Source organism: Eumetopias jubatus, unplaced genomic scaffold (genome assembly GCF_037043125.1).
Source record: "Eumetopias jubatus isolate StellerSeaLion01/CBP00866 unplaced genomic scaffold, mEumJub1_p1.0 scaffold_8, whole genome shotgun sequence".
NCBI lineage: Eukaryota > Metazoa > Chordata > Mammalia > Carnivora > Otariidae > Eumetopias > Eumetopias jubatus.
Window position 1 is genome coordinate 51,142,940 of NW_028274814.1, and position 13,412 is coordinate 51,156,351.

The following is a 13,412-nucleotide window of genomic DNA, read 5'->3' on the forward strand; positions in this document are numbered from 1 at the left end:
TTATCCAGGGCTATCTTCTTTAGAGTTTCCAGGTGAGTTATTTTTTGCAGGGCTCCTCCCTATATAAACACTTTGATGAAAAGGCAAATTGCAAAATTCATAGGCCCATAGAAGGTATAAACACTTATAAATGAAGATTTAGAAAAATGGGTAGAGGAAGATACTAATAGAGTTGTCTAGTGTCCAATCAGTACATGTGAAGATTCTTTAGAGTGTCCAGGTACCATCTGTGTACATTCTTTATTATTTAAGTGCATTGTTCCTGAATAATTGTACATCACCCGCCATGAGGAAAAGGTAGCAATATTGTTATTATTAATAAAGCCAGGACTCTTTGCAACCTGTCTGTACTGAAACAACGTAGATTTCTTTGCCTCTGCCGTTCCCTAACACCATTTCCTTAATGACTCCGCCAGTCTGCAATCTATCATACGACCTGTGAACACTGGCTTCTAAGAACTCTCAAAAATCGTTACTGCTCTTGTTAATGATGGCCACAGATGCAAGTCTTACCCAGAATATTAAGAAAAGTGTGAATGATACTTCATGTCTGCCATTCAGAATTTTATAGCACAAACGTACATCAATGTATTTTCCTTCTGTGTCTGTCTTCTCTTGGACTCCTTATGCTGTAATCATTGCATTCCTAGAATGTGATTTCTTTCCATACCGACTCTACCCTGCCTTCCACACACCCCCACGTGCGGGCAGGACAGGTGAGAAGCCAGTGGGCAGAGCCAGAAGGGCGGTCCCAGTCTCCCAAGGAGTATCCATCCAGCTGAAGACTGGCCTGAAAGAGTAGGAAGTTACCTCATGGGGGCATGAGATCTGCTGCAAAGGTCTGTTTGTGTCGTGGAGTGAGATTCTCCAAAGCCTTTGTAAGGGCCAGGCCTAGCCACAGAGGACTGCCAAACATGTGCTACAGAGGCTGCAGGGGGTGAGGTGACCACCTGAGGGGCCAGCACTGGAGTCTACTGTAAATTCCCTTGTTGCCTCCTCAGCCACGCTCCAGTCGTGTTGAAGGGAGGCAGGTCCACACACACGCTTTAGCCCGAGGGTAAGAGCGACCTTCGATAGCCTGGAGCCCTGACTACATGCGGTGTCTGACATGAGGGCCACCTCAAATCATCCTGTCACCAACATTCTGTCAGCTCAGTCAGGCAGCAAATATACTGTGACGGCCAGCAGAAAGGATCTATCTGCTCGCCAGGACATCCCATCGGCTTGAGTCCCATGTTGAGAAGCAACATCTTGTTGAATGTATGGATAAGGATGGAGGGGAAGAGCTCTCAAAAAAGGGACATCCAAAGACCAGGAGCCACACGGGTTCTTGTCTAAGCTTAGCCCCATCTGGATGGCTCTGCTCTTCTGGCTAGTCCTGGGCCCTAGAAGGATATTTTGGAAAATTTCTAATGTATGGTGATTAACATAACATAATAAAATAAAATTTAAAAAAAGAAAGAAATACTGAAAGATCAAAAAAAAAAAAAAAGTGCTTCCTAAATAAGACATACATGGGGTGGGGACAATTTTTTTTTTTTTTAAGTAGGCTCCAACACAGGGCTTGAACTCAAGACCCTGAGATCAAGACCTGAGTTGAGATCAAACTCAGACGCTTAACTGACTAAGCTACCCAGGCGCCCGCTAAATAAGACACATGGGACGCAGGCTGGCTCCAGGATACCCTAGTACTGCCAACCTGGCTGGTCTCGAGGCGCCGGATGGGGCACTTAGGAAATTTTGAGGACAGCACTTCAAAGCTGGAACATCACTCACCTGAGCCTGAGGGTAGTCCCGAGGTTTATTAGAACCTGGCACACTTGTGGTCTACTTTTGACTTTCTCCGGGCATTTCATGTTAGTATCTTCAGGTGAAATAATTTCCCCAAGGGTAAAGGAAAGTCCTACTCAGTTTTTTTTAAAAAAACAGTCTGGGGGCACCTGGGTGGCTCAGTCGTTAAGCGTCTGCCTTCAGCTCGGGTTATGATCCCAGGGTCCTGGGATCGAGCCCCGCATCGGGCTCCCTGCTTGGTGGGGGGCCTGCTTCTCCCTCTCGCATTCCCCCTGCTTGTGTTCTCTCTCTCTGTGTCTCTTTCTGTCAAATAAATAAATAAAATCTTAAAAAAAAAAAAAACAGTCTGGAAAAGATGGAAACTGTTAAGCTACCAAGTCACCTTACCTTTTCTAGATTAAGATGGGAGTTATTATATCAATTTGTTTCCTTGACATAACCGCCTCCATTTTTATGGAGTCACCTGGGGCTCTGGTGAACACAAAGCATGAGACTGACTTAGATAAATCTGAGTGTGCTGGATTACTACTGTTTCTTCTATTGTCCTACACTGGACTACGACTTTGGGAGTGCCCTTCTGACAACTCCCATTTAGGTCATTACATCTCAAAGATTCTGGCTAGGACAACAGGAGCCCATAGAAATTCCTGAATTGCTGGAGTAATTCAGCAGTCATTGTTGATATTGTTCTCTTCTTGAAGATGGAGCTCAATCTTCCCTCCACATCCGGACTGACCATCTACAAAACATTACATGGCTTGAGGCACCTGGATTATTGCCTCAGGCTTCTAAATGTTCTCTTGGCAACCTGTCTCGTCCTCCGCCTCTCGTGTGGGCCAGGTAAATCTAATATGCAAATCTATTAATGTCACTTCTGCCACTTGTCACCTGAATGGTCTTCACTGTCCTCCATTCCGTCTTTCTGGCCTTCTCCACATTTTTTTCTTGCCCTACAAGCCTTTACACACGCTGCTTGGCCCACATGGAACATTTTATTGCCCCATTGTCCCCATTTGCTGGCTAATTTATACTTGTTTTTGCACCTCAACTTAAATTTTACTTTGTCTTGGAAGATCAACATCCCCAAACTAGTCTTCCCTATTATTTCATAAATCACACTTTAATCATTGCTTTTTTATTTGTCCCTTCTGCCGAAATACAAATTTTATTAGAATAGGGACTGCATCTGTCGTGTTTCCTGTCATAAATACTTTGCCTAACACAATTTCATAGAAAACTGTAGACGAATAAATAAATTACATAATGTTTACAACTTTATGAAGTCAGCCTTTATGTTAGTCTCATTCTCTAGATGAGAAAACTGAGGCTTCCCAAAGTAAAATCGTTGGATTTCGTACGTGGAGGAACGGTTTACAGCTTCCCAGCTCTATCATTTTCCTTTTGGACAACCTCAAAACAAAAAAAAGTCTTTGTGTCTTGAAGCTTTAGTGTTTTTCAGGGCAATCATCTTGGTGGTCACTTCCACAGAATCGGGCAGCAGTGGGGGGGGTCATGATGTATTATAAAAGTATGGATAGGTGCTCTGGAAATCTTCAGAGTTATTTGTATCTTTAGTATAATGGTCTCTATACTATCCCAGTTGTCATCTTTAACATGGGTCTCAGCCAAGTCACAAATATTTCATGACTTGATTATTTCTGCTCTGACTCAGTAATTCTTAACACCCTTGCTTGTATCATGAAGAACCTCCAGGTCCTGATACCACACTCCTAATCCACGGCACTCCTCCACCAACAAACAAACAAGCCACCCCAGCTTTGTTCCAGGATCAACAGCGCACAGGGAATGAAGTTCACGGCAAAGCTTAGCTCCATATGTATTGGAAGAATCCAAAGTGGCGGGCAAACGATTAAATCGTTGATTTAATCAAACGATTCTTTGTAATAGAAATGAGACCCTACATGTTTTTCATGTTTGCTGTTGAGAACAAAACTGTCCAATTAAAGAAAATATGAATCACATTGCTACAGTATCTCCTGTAAAAACATCTTGGGTTTTATTTTTTTATTTTTTTAAAGATTTTATTTATTTATTTGAGAGAGAGAGAGAATGAGAGATAGAAAGGACGAGAGGGAAGAGGGTCAGAGGGAGAAGCAGACTCCCTGCTGAGCAGGGAGCCCGGTGTGGGACTCGATCCCAGGACTCCAGGATCATGACCTGAGCCGAATGCGGTCGCTTAACCAACTGAGCCACCCAGGCGCCCAAAACATCTTGGGTTTTAAAAAAAAGTCTTGTTTTCTCTCAAATGCTCTAAAAAAACTCTATTATCTATGTATCTATTCTGGAAAGATATATACATATGTGCAAATGTGAACAGACTTATACGTTTCATAGGAAATTCCTTCCCCATCACTACCTCTGGGATCCAGGATTATTAAGACTATGGAAGAACACCGTTCTGCAGAGATTTCAAAGCAGTGCAGGTAACATCTGAACATTGCATTTTACTGCAAATGAGAGGAAGAATATGAATATTTGACTGGCCTTGGTCTCTTGCTGTCCTTAAATTTCAGTTTGAAGGAATACAAAGAAGTCAAAACACAGTCTAACTCTGAGAGAGGAGTGCCCAGCCCCCCCTCCCTACTTTTAAAACAATTCAGCAAGCAATGACAAAGATGAAATCAGTGTTTTCAAAGGAAGGATCAGGTCACAAGGACAGAGAGACACCGGGTTATGCCACTGATCAGAATTCCTAATAGGATGGTATTAATGCTACCGGGAATAATAATACCAGAAGGGGTGATGAGACTCTGACAAAGGTAGATAGATAAAACAGGTGGTTGGTATAACCACCCTGTAAGTTACAACTATGGAATTAAAGGTCAGAAGCGTCCACCTTGTATCTGTGTTGGACTCTTACATGTTTGGTAAGAGTTTTCCCCTTGCCTTTACCCATGATGGTCCCTGAAGAGGCAGCAAACCAACGCTGAGGGGGCCATTCCAGCTAGCAGACATGTTTTGTCGGGTTCACACGGTGGGTTTTGTTAAATCTTTATTTCTATCTTCAGAAGTTGGAGGATCTGGCAATGCTACCTCCATATTGCTGAGTGACAACAGTCAGTGGGAGCCGAGCACTTGGCGCCCTTTCAATGGGTCATGTGTTTCTTACAATTGTTTTCCCTTTTTTTTTCTTATACCAGCCCCCCTTTATCCATTTTACATCATCTGCCCAGCCCCTTCAAGCATAGGAGCTTGCAACTCCTACTCCACAGAGACTGTCCTTCCCACCCATCTCTACCTGTTCAAATTCTAGTCCTCATTCATGGTTCATCTCAAGTGTCAGCCTCTCTTTCCTTTCCCTGACAATCCAATATGAGCTGACCCTCTTCTGAATACTCTCAACATTCCTTACATTTCGGCTGTAGCACACACAGTACCCAGTAATAATACCATTATTATCTGTATTGTACTTATCCTGCTAGTGTAAGATTTATAAGCTTACACATTCATTCATCCATTCATTCAGCAAAAATTGATTAAGTACAAAGTGCCACACACTAGATTAAGTGCTGTGGATATTGTGACGAATAAAAGAGGCCCTCGAGGAGATACCGAGAGCAGGCTCTCTGTTGCCCGACCTGGCTTCCACCGCAGAGCCTAGGAAAGTGCCTCGTACCTCACTTGGCATTTTTTGAAGTGAATTTTCGGTAGCTATTAACTTTGTTTACACCATTCCATTAAATAAAAGCACTAGAGCAGTATTTCTTCAAAAGGCATTCTGAAAATCAACTTTCATTCATGCACACTAACCTCTAAAGGTTTCTTCTCCTATTCCAGTTACTCTGAGTCACCAAGGTTTCATTCTGAAAGAATACTCAGTTACTCCGATGTCCCTCTAAATTTATTTACCTGGGTAACTGCTGAAAGAGAGGCGACGACTGCTGGTGTCTTTATCTTTGATGTTGAAGTCCCAGTGTTTATATATCCTGAGCATGGCTGCGTATGTGTACCAGCTTGAGTGAGCAAAAAAGATGTTCTCAAATCCGGGAAGAACCTATAGCCAGAAGCATAGTGAATGACGCAGAGGTATACAGATAACTGACTACAAGTGTAGAAAGTGTACAGGGATTGTGTCAATTTGGGTGTTCATTGCTATATTTATTATCAGAATATGTGGCCAGGGAGCACAACATTAACCTCTAATATGCACAAAACAGACAGACTCTGTCCTTCAAGTATCCAAAATGGAAGGCCGTGGGAGGTGGGAGTGGCAGGTGCATATGGCATGAGGAATGGTGGAAGAAACAGGGGTAACATCATGTACTTTCAATTCCCTCCATCAGCTCCTTCTAATTCTTAACTTCTAGACAGAGGACCCATGAGCTGATAGATGGCTCCAGCCAGGGTTGAGATGTGGCCACACTTGGGTTGATATATAGAAAAAGTCCGCGTGGCCCGAAGCAAGGAAAAAGGCAGAGGCTGCTATGTGTCTCACCTTAATAAGAGCAGAGCAATGTCCCATGTCCCATCTCTTAAAAACCTTCAGGCTGGAATTTTTTGTTTGAGAAACCGAGGGAATCAGATCCAACAGATCTCCGACGGCATTCAGGAACTGAATCTGGAACAGGGTCATGGGCTGGGGAAAAGACAAAGACCGCTCTTAACAGTGATTTATGACAGTTGGGTGTCATTTTCTTGTTTTCCTGTTGTCAGGGATCTGTTCAGTTGTTCATTTGGGAAGGGTCCCTAATGGAACAAATGCACTAGATTTTATTGTAGCTTACAAAATAATTACCACCTTACGGTTTGTAAGAGATGTTTTGGCATGTTTTGATATCCAAAACACTAGCGGTATTTGGGGCCAAATAGTTCTTCCTTGAGAGGGGTTGTGCACTATAAAATATTTAGCAGCATCCCTGGCCTCTCCCCATTAGTATCAGTAACACCCTTCCGGTTTTGATTACCAAAAATGTCTCCGGGCATTGCCGATTATGCTCTGGAGGGAGACTGCCCACAGTTGAGAATCACTGCTTTACAGCAAAATATTCAATGAAGATACTTTTTGATTTTGATTGTGGGTTTCATGGTAGGACTAACTGGCTCGACAGCATTTACCTCAAAGCAAAGATCAGACTTGAACATGAACTTTGTGCCAACTAGAGAGCACTGTGCCAGCAAAAGTCAGTCCACCAGAGTAGCCTGGGGCTGAGCATCTACAAATTGGCTTTTAGGCAGAGTTGGTGAAAAGACAAACACCAATGACATATTAACTGGAAAACGAAAGCAAAAAAAGCAAAAACCAGAACCTGATTATTTATTTATATGCATATTCTCTTTGTGTTGTCCTTTGACTAAGTCATACTTTCATTATTCAAAATTTAAAAAATTATGATGGGGCGCCTGGGTAGCTCAGTTGATTGAGCATCAGACTCCTGATTGCAGCTCAGGTCATGATCTCGGGGTCGTGGGATTGAGCACCACATCGTGCTCCGCGCTTGGGATTCTCTCTCTGCACCTCCCCCCCCCCGACTCTCTCTCTCAAATAAATAAATCGTTAAGAAAAAATTATGATAAGATCTGTAGTGGAAATGCTCCTCACTCCTATCCTCCATTTGCTCGGGCACCACCCTGTCTCCAGTTTACCACTTTTATTTGTTTCTGTGTCTTTCTCCAGACTTTTTAACATGTCTTATAAATACATTCTTACACAAATGGTAGTGTATTATATGCACTACTTTTCACCTTGATTTTTTTTTTCCTCTTAATATTTTTCACTTGTTTTGGCAATCTTTCCATATTAGATGTAAAACTCTGAATGGATTACCCTATATTTTAACCAGGATTATACTGATGGACTTTCAGGGGCTTTCTAGTCTTTTGCATCCATCTTGGACCCATGATTTTGTATGTGTGTAAGTCCACCTGTAGGATGGATACCTAGAACTGGTTTTGATTTTAATAGACGTTGCCAAATTGTCTTCATAGGGCTTTTTTTAATAGACACTCTTCCAGCCTCAACAACATATTGAGTTTATTTCCAATTGGATAGGCAAAAAACAGTATCTCATTATAGTTTATATTGGCAATTCTTTTATGAGGAATAAGGCTGAGCATGTTTAAAAACCTTTGTTTTCTGTTTGTGTTTTTTTTTTTGCAAACTGTTCATATGCCTTATTTATTTTTCTCATCAACTTTTAGGAGTTCTTTAAATATTAAGAAGATTAGTTCACTGCCTGATATGAATTGCAAATACTATTTTTCAGTTTTTAATTTGCCTTTAATTTTTTGCTTTTTTAATTTCTTTATTTTATTTTTTTAAAGATTTTATTTATTTATTTGTCAGAGAGAGAGAAAGAGGGAGGGAGAGAGAGAGCACAAGCAGGGGGAGCGGCAGGCAGAGGGAGAAGCAGGCTCCCCACGCCTTTATTTTTTTAATTAAGAATGATACCATACATATGAAAGAATAAAGATGCATATGCACATTTTAGGAAGAAAAACAAAACACTTATGAACCAACCTGACAGATTAGGAAATAAAACATTAACTGTGCCTTGGAAGCCTCCAATCTCATCGCCCTCCTTACCAGCAGTAACCACTCTGCTAAATTCTGTGTGGCTCATTACCCGCTTTTCTGTTACTTTGTCATCTGTGTATACATCCCCAGACAGTGTATTTTTAAATTTGCCTGCTTTTGTGTTTGTATAAATAGAATCATATTGTGTACATTCTTCTGCTCAACATGATTTTTTTGGCATTCATCAATGTTGATAGTGTAGAAACAGCCCATTCATTTTCGTTGCTATAAGGTATTCAGTTACATGAATATATGGTACCATGATATACTTACGATGAACATTTGGAGTATTTCCAGTTTGCAGCAAAACAATGGTACTGTGAACTTTTATGTACACAGACCCCCCAATGTACAAGAATGTCTAAAGACATTCTCTGAGTGGATTTGCTAGGTTGTAGAACATATGTTATCTTTAAATGTTTCAAGTAACATCCAATCCTTTTCCAAAGCAGCTGGAACAATTTACTCAATCCAGCAGTGGTTAAGATTTCCCACTTCCAGTGTGTAATAGAATCTCATTGAGGTTATTTATTTATTTACTTTTATTTTAAAGATTTTATTTATTTATTTGAGAGAGTGAGAGGGCAAGAGAGAGAGCACAAACAGGGGAGTGGCAGAGGGAGAGGGAGAAGCAGACCCCCTTGGGGAGCCCAATTTGAGGCCCCGCTCTGGGGCGATCCCAGGACTCTGGGATCATGACCTGAGCTGAAAGCAGATGCTTAACCAACTGAACCACCCAGGGGCCCCCTCATCGAGGTTTTAATCTGTGTATCTTATTGAAATTAAGCATTTCTCCACATTTTTATGGGCCATTTTTGTTTCCTTTTCTGTGAAATTCCTGTTGATATTTTTACCCACTGCTTTTTTTTCTATTGGGTATTTTTTTTTAATTTATTTGTTATTCTTTACATATTTCCGAAACAAACCCTTTGTTAGTTAAATGTATTGCAAATATTTTCTCTTGGTTTGTAGGTTATTTTTCCACTTTCTATATAGTGTCTTCTGATGAAAAGAAATTGAATTAGCTGAATTTATATTTTTCTTCATGGCTAGTACTTTTTTTTGTCTTGTGCCTCTATAACTAAAAACTACAAGGTCTCAACTTCATTGACTTTTCTTATGCTGAAAATCTTGATATTCAATATATTTATTTATTTGCTTTATCTTACTATATTTATAAAATTTTAAAATAACAACACTAATATTATTGCTAAAGTGAGATTACTGAATTACAGTTTAAGGTTGTTTTGTTTTTGTTTTATGGTGGTGGTTCTTGTCCTTAGGATGTACCCCCTTAAGGATGTATAGTGATAACTGTGTTAAGGTCACTGGAAATAACCACTTTCTGTGTGGTTATGCCATGAACTTGATATATAGTTAGATATATTCATGTCAATTCATTTTAAGATTTTAAGGACTGTTTTTCTTCCATGTAATTAAATTTTGTTTTATAATTATGAACAGCATTTACATGGTTCCCAAGTCAAATATATATAAAGATACATTCAGAGAAATGTATATTTCATTCTTGTTCCCTCCCTTTTCTTTTCTCCCTTTTTTGGTAGGTAATCTTTTTTTTTTAAGTATTAGATTTATTCTTTCATTGTTGTCTATTCTTAGCAAGTTAAGCAAATCAATCAATCAATCTATCTATCTATCATCTTATTTCCATTTCTTACATAAAAGGCAACAAACAATTCACACTGGTCTTCACCTTACTTTTTTACACTTCATACCAGATCCTGAACCTCACTCCATAACAGTATTTGGAGATCTACCTCATTCCTGTTATAGCCACATCATTTACGCAGCCAGTCTTCTATGTATTTGGCTGTTTTCAGTGTTTTTGATATTACAAATTATCTGCAATGAAGAGACTGGCACATAAGCCATATTGAATTTTTGCCTGTGAACCTTGGTGATAATCGTAAAAGTGGGATTCCCGGATCAAAGGGTAAATGAGTAGGCGATTTGGGTACTGAGTGCCAAGTTTTCTCTCCATAGCAAATACACCGTTTTGTATTACTACCAGTATTTAGGGAAAGGGCTTTTTTTCCCCCTTAGTCTTGCCAGCAGGGTAGACATTCACATTTTGGAATTTCTGCTAAATTGACAAGCGAGAAAGTAGAGAAAGTATGTTTCAGGATGGTTTTAATGTGTATTTCTAAACTTATGAGTAAGGCTTGGTTCATATGATTAAGAATTTTTTGCATCACTTTTCTGTAAACTGTCTTTTTGTTTATTTTGTCCAATGTGTGTGTGTGTGTGTGCACGCGCATGTGTGTCGTAGAGGGTGGGAAGCATAGAACTTGTACTCTTAGACATTTTGCCTTAACAATTATATCACCAAAGATACTAACTTTATTAGGTTAGTTAAACAGCCAGTACATTCATTCAATACATTCTTTAACCTACTCCAGAGCACAGCATTATGAAGAGATTAAGAGCTAAAGAAACTGTGTGTTAAGCTTGAATTTTGTGTCACTGAGTCAGGTGCTAGCAATATAACAAGACAGTGCTTGTGTGCAAGAAATTTATGTGCTAGTCATAATTTGATCTGCTTCTAGGTTGCAATGTTATTTTAAAGGTAATTTTCAGTATTCTTGCCATTCTTTCAATACTCTTGTCATATTTTAAAGATAACTTTCAATATTCAATATTCTTGGCAATAATATTGCCAAATGCCAATATAAATTCTGAGCAGCTTTTAAAAAATCTTACCTTTGTCCTTTCTAACTTAGCCCTCCTCATTGCTCCTACATACAGCCCATTCAGTTGTGTCATAATATAGCCTATATGTCTCCAAAATGGGTCATCCTTGTAATCTTTTATGTTTTTCCGGGTCCACTGATCTTGCTTCCTGCAAGAGAAATTAGATTTGCTCTAGAGATCTCCATGGTTGCTCATCCAAAGCTAAATTAAACCCAGACATTTAGAGATTATATATTCAGATACTTATGCTAGTGTAATTTACATTCTGGATCTTGTAACATTCCAATCATTTTGAAAGGCTTTCAGGGCAAATCCTAAATGATTTTCAATTTCTTCCTAGGACTATGACTCTTCTCTTCCTTGATAGCTTCCTGCATGCTCTATCTAGGTCTAACATTTAGCCTCTTGTGATACTGAAATCTACAAAAGTCAAGGATAGACCATCAAATGCATTTCATATAAAACCACAATGTCTCACTAAATCAGTACGGATAAGTCATTAACTTTTTTTTGTATATGGAAGTCGTAAAGTTAGACAACAACAACAACAAAAACTACTAAGGACAGGGTAGTTTATATACGTTTATATTTCTCTCCAATCGTTTTCATAGTTTATGATTCATTCTCTTTCAGTTGTTGCCAGTAACTGCCTCAACACCTCTGTCCTAGCATGCTTAGCAAGAGAGTCTTGTTTTTTATAGTCCTTCCATTCTGTCTCTCCTCTTTTAGTTCTCTGCACTTTCTAGGGGATGACTTAACATAACTTTGTACACTGAAAGTTATTTCTGATTTGTTCAGCCTATCTCCAGATCAGCCTTAGAATACAAGGTCATCGCTTCACGGGATCTAGCCCAGTAATTTTTAACGATGCTCTGTAGGACTTCAGCATTCGACAAAGAGGTTGCTCAATGTATGATCTGGAGGGCCAAACCAGGAGCCCTTTTGTCCCCAGATTAATCACAGTCACAAATACAAAATAAATCCCACCTATAAAACAAAGAGAAAACAACTTTTCTGAATATTGAGAATTACTAAGTTTCCAGAAGACTTGATTACAATGACCATGTTCTCTGAGGATGTTCAGAATAAAGACTAATAACAGACAGTAGTACTCAACTAAGATGAGTAACCAGGCCCATGACACAGAAGCACCTCAGAGGGAGGAGGAGGGATCCCTAAGGAAGGTGGAAGCAGTCCAGGCATTTAACTTTGCCTGCCTTACACTGATGGTGTCTTCCTCCAGACATGTAATTGATAATGACATTCAACCTGACCTTTGAAAGAGCCCAAATTAGAAGACATGTTGTCTACAACCAGTTTTCATGTCATTACCCAACGGTGCTAAACCTTACTGCAAGACCAGCTCTGGAGTCCTGCCTAAGAGATAGAAAAGCAAATTGGCAAAGGAAAAATTGCTGTTTGCAATGACAGATTCAGGCCCTGCAGTCTCAATAACAAGAGGAAAGCTATTATACGTACTCCATAAAATCTTGCACTTTATCCACGATGGAAGGTTTCTTAATCAACTGCGGGTAGAGGTTAATGAAGTGGTCATACATGTGTCTGAAACAGAAGAAAATGATTACATTTCTATTTTTCTTCCTAGAGTAGTCCATCATAGCAGATTATACAATTTTTTGGACTAACTATAAAGTCCCCCTATTGCAAACCTGTGCTATCTTTTTTTTTCTTTAAAGATTTTATTTATTTATTTGACAGAGAGACAGGATGAGAGCACAAGCAGGGGGAGTCGGAGAGGGAGAAGCAGGCTCCCTGCTCAGCAGGGAGCCCGATGCGGGACTTGATCCCAGGACCCTGGGATCATGACCTGAGCTGAAGGCAGATGCTTAACCAACTGAGCCACCCAGGCGCCCCAGATATAGATTTAATAATAAATAATGTACAGTACCTCTTAGGTTTCTGAACAAAACATAAACAAGATCGTACTATCACTCTAACATTTAATTCTCTCACCACAAACATAGGTTATCATCTGCAGTTTAAATTTATTATTTGCATCTGCTGATAGTATTCCATCGTATTACTACATAAGAATTCATGTATGCAACCTCAAACATTGTTGTAAATGTCTCTTCTTACATATTTGCATGTTCTTCTGGAATATATTTGGCATATATAAAAGTAGAATTGTGGGGGTGAATATCCTATATTATCTATAGTTACTCGATATTGCCGAGTTGTTGTTCATCGGGATTGTACCCATTTATATTCCCACCAGCTACGGATTAGACTTCTTCTGGCTCCATAGCCTCACCAACACTTGGTATAATCACACTTTTTAATTTTTGACAATTTAGATGGTGTTTACATGGTTTCTCATTATTTTAATTTTCTTCCCCCTCCCCCCCAGATT

At 39.7% G+C, this 13,412-nt stretch overlaps 1 protein-coding gene across 1 annotated transcript in view; it reads right to left on the reverse strand.

Annotated features, from left to right (window-relative positions):
* The window catches only part of PLBD1 (phospholipase B domain containing 1), a 53,818-nt gene that overhangs the window by 17,159 nt on the left and 23,247 nt on the right, over positions 1-13,412 (reverse strand). Inside the window, exons 3-6 of the mRNA XM_028119684.2 lie at positions 12,518-12,601; positions 11,048-11,186; positions 6,248-6,388; positions 5,662-5,806 (exon numbers count right to left, since the gene is read on the reverse strand). Coding sequence (XP_027975485.1) covers positions 5,662-5,806; positions 6,248-6,388; positions 11,048-11,186; positions 12,518-12,601 — 509 coding nt within the window. The remainder of the gene's footprint in view (positions 1-5,661; positions 5,807-6,247; positions 6,389-11,047; positions 11,187-12,517; positions 12,602-13,412) is intronic.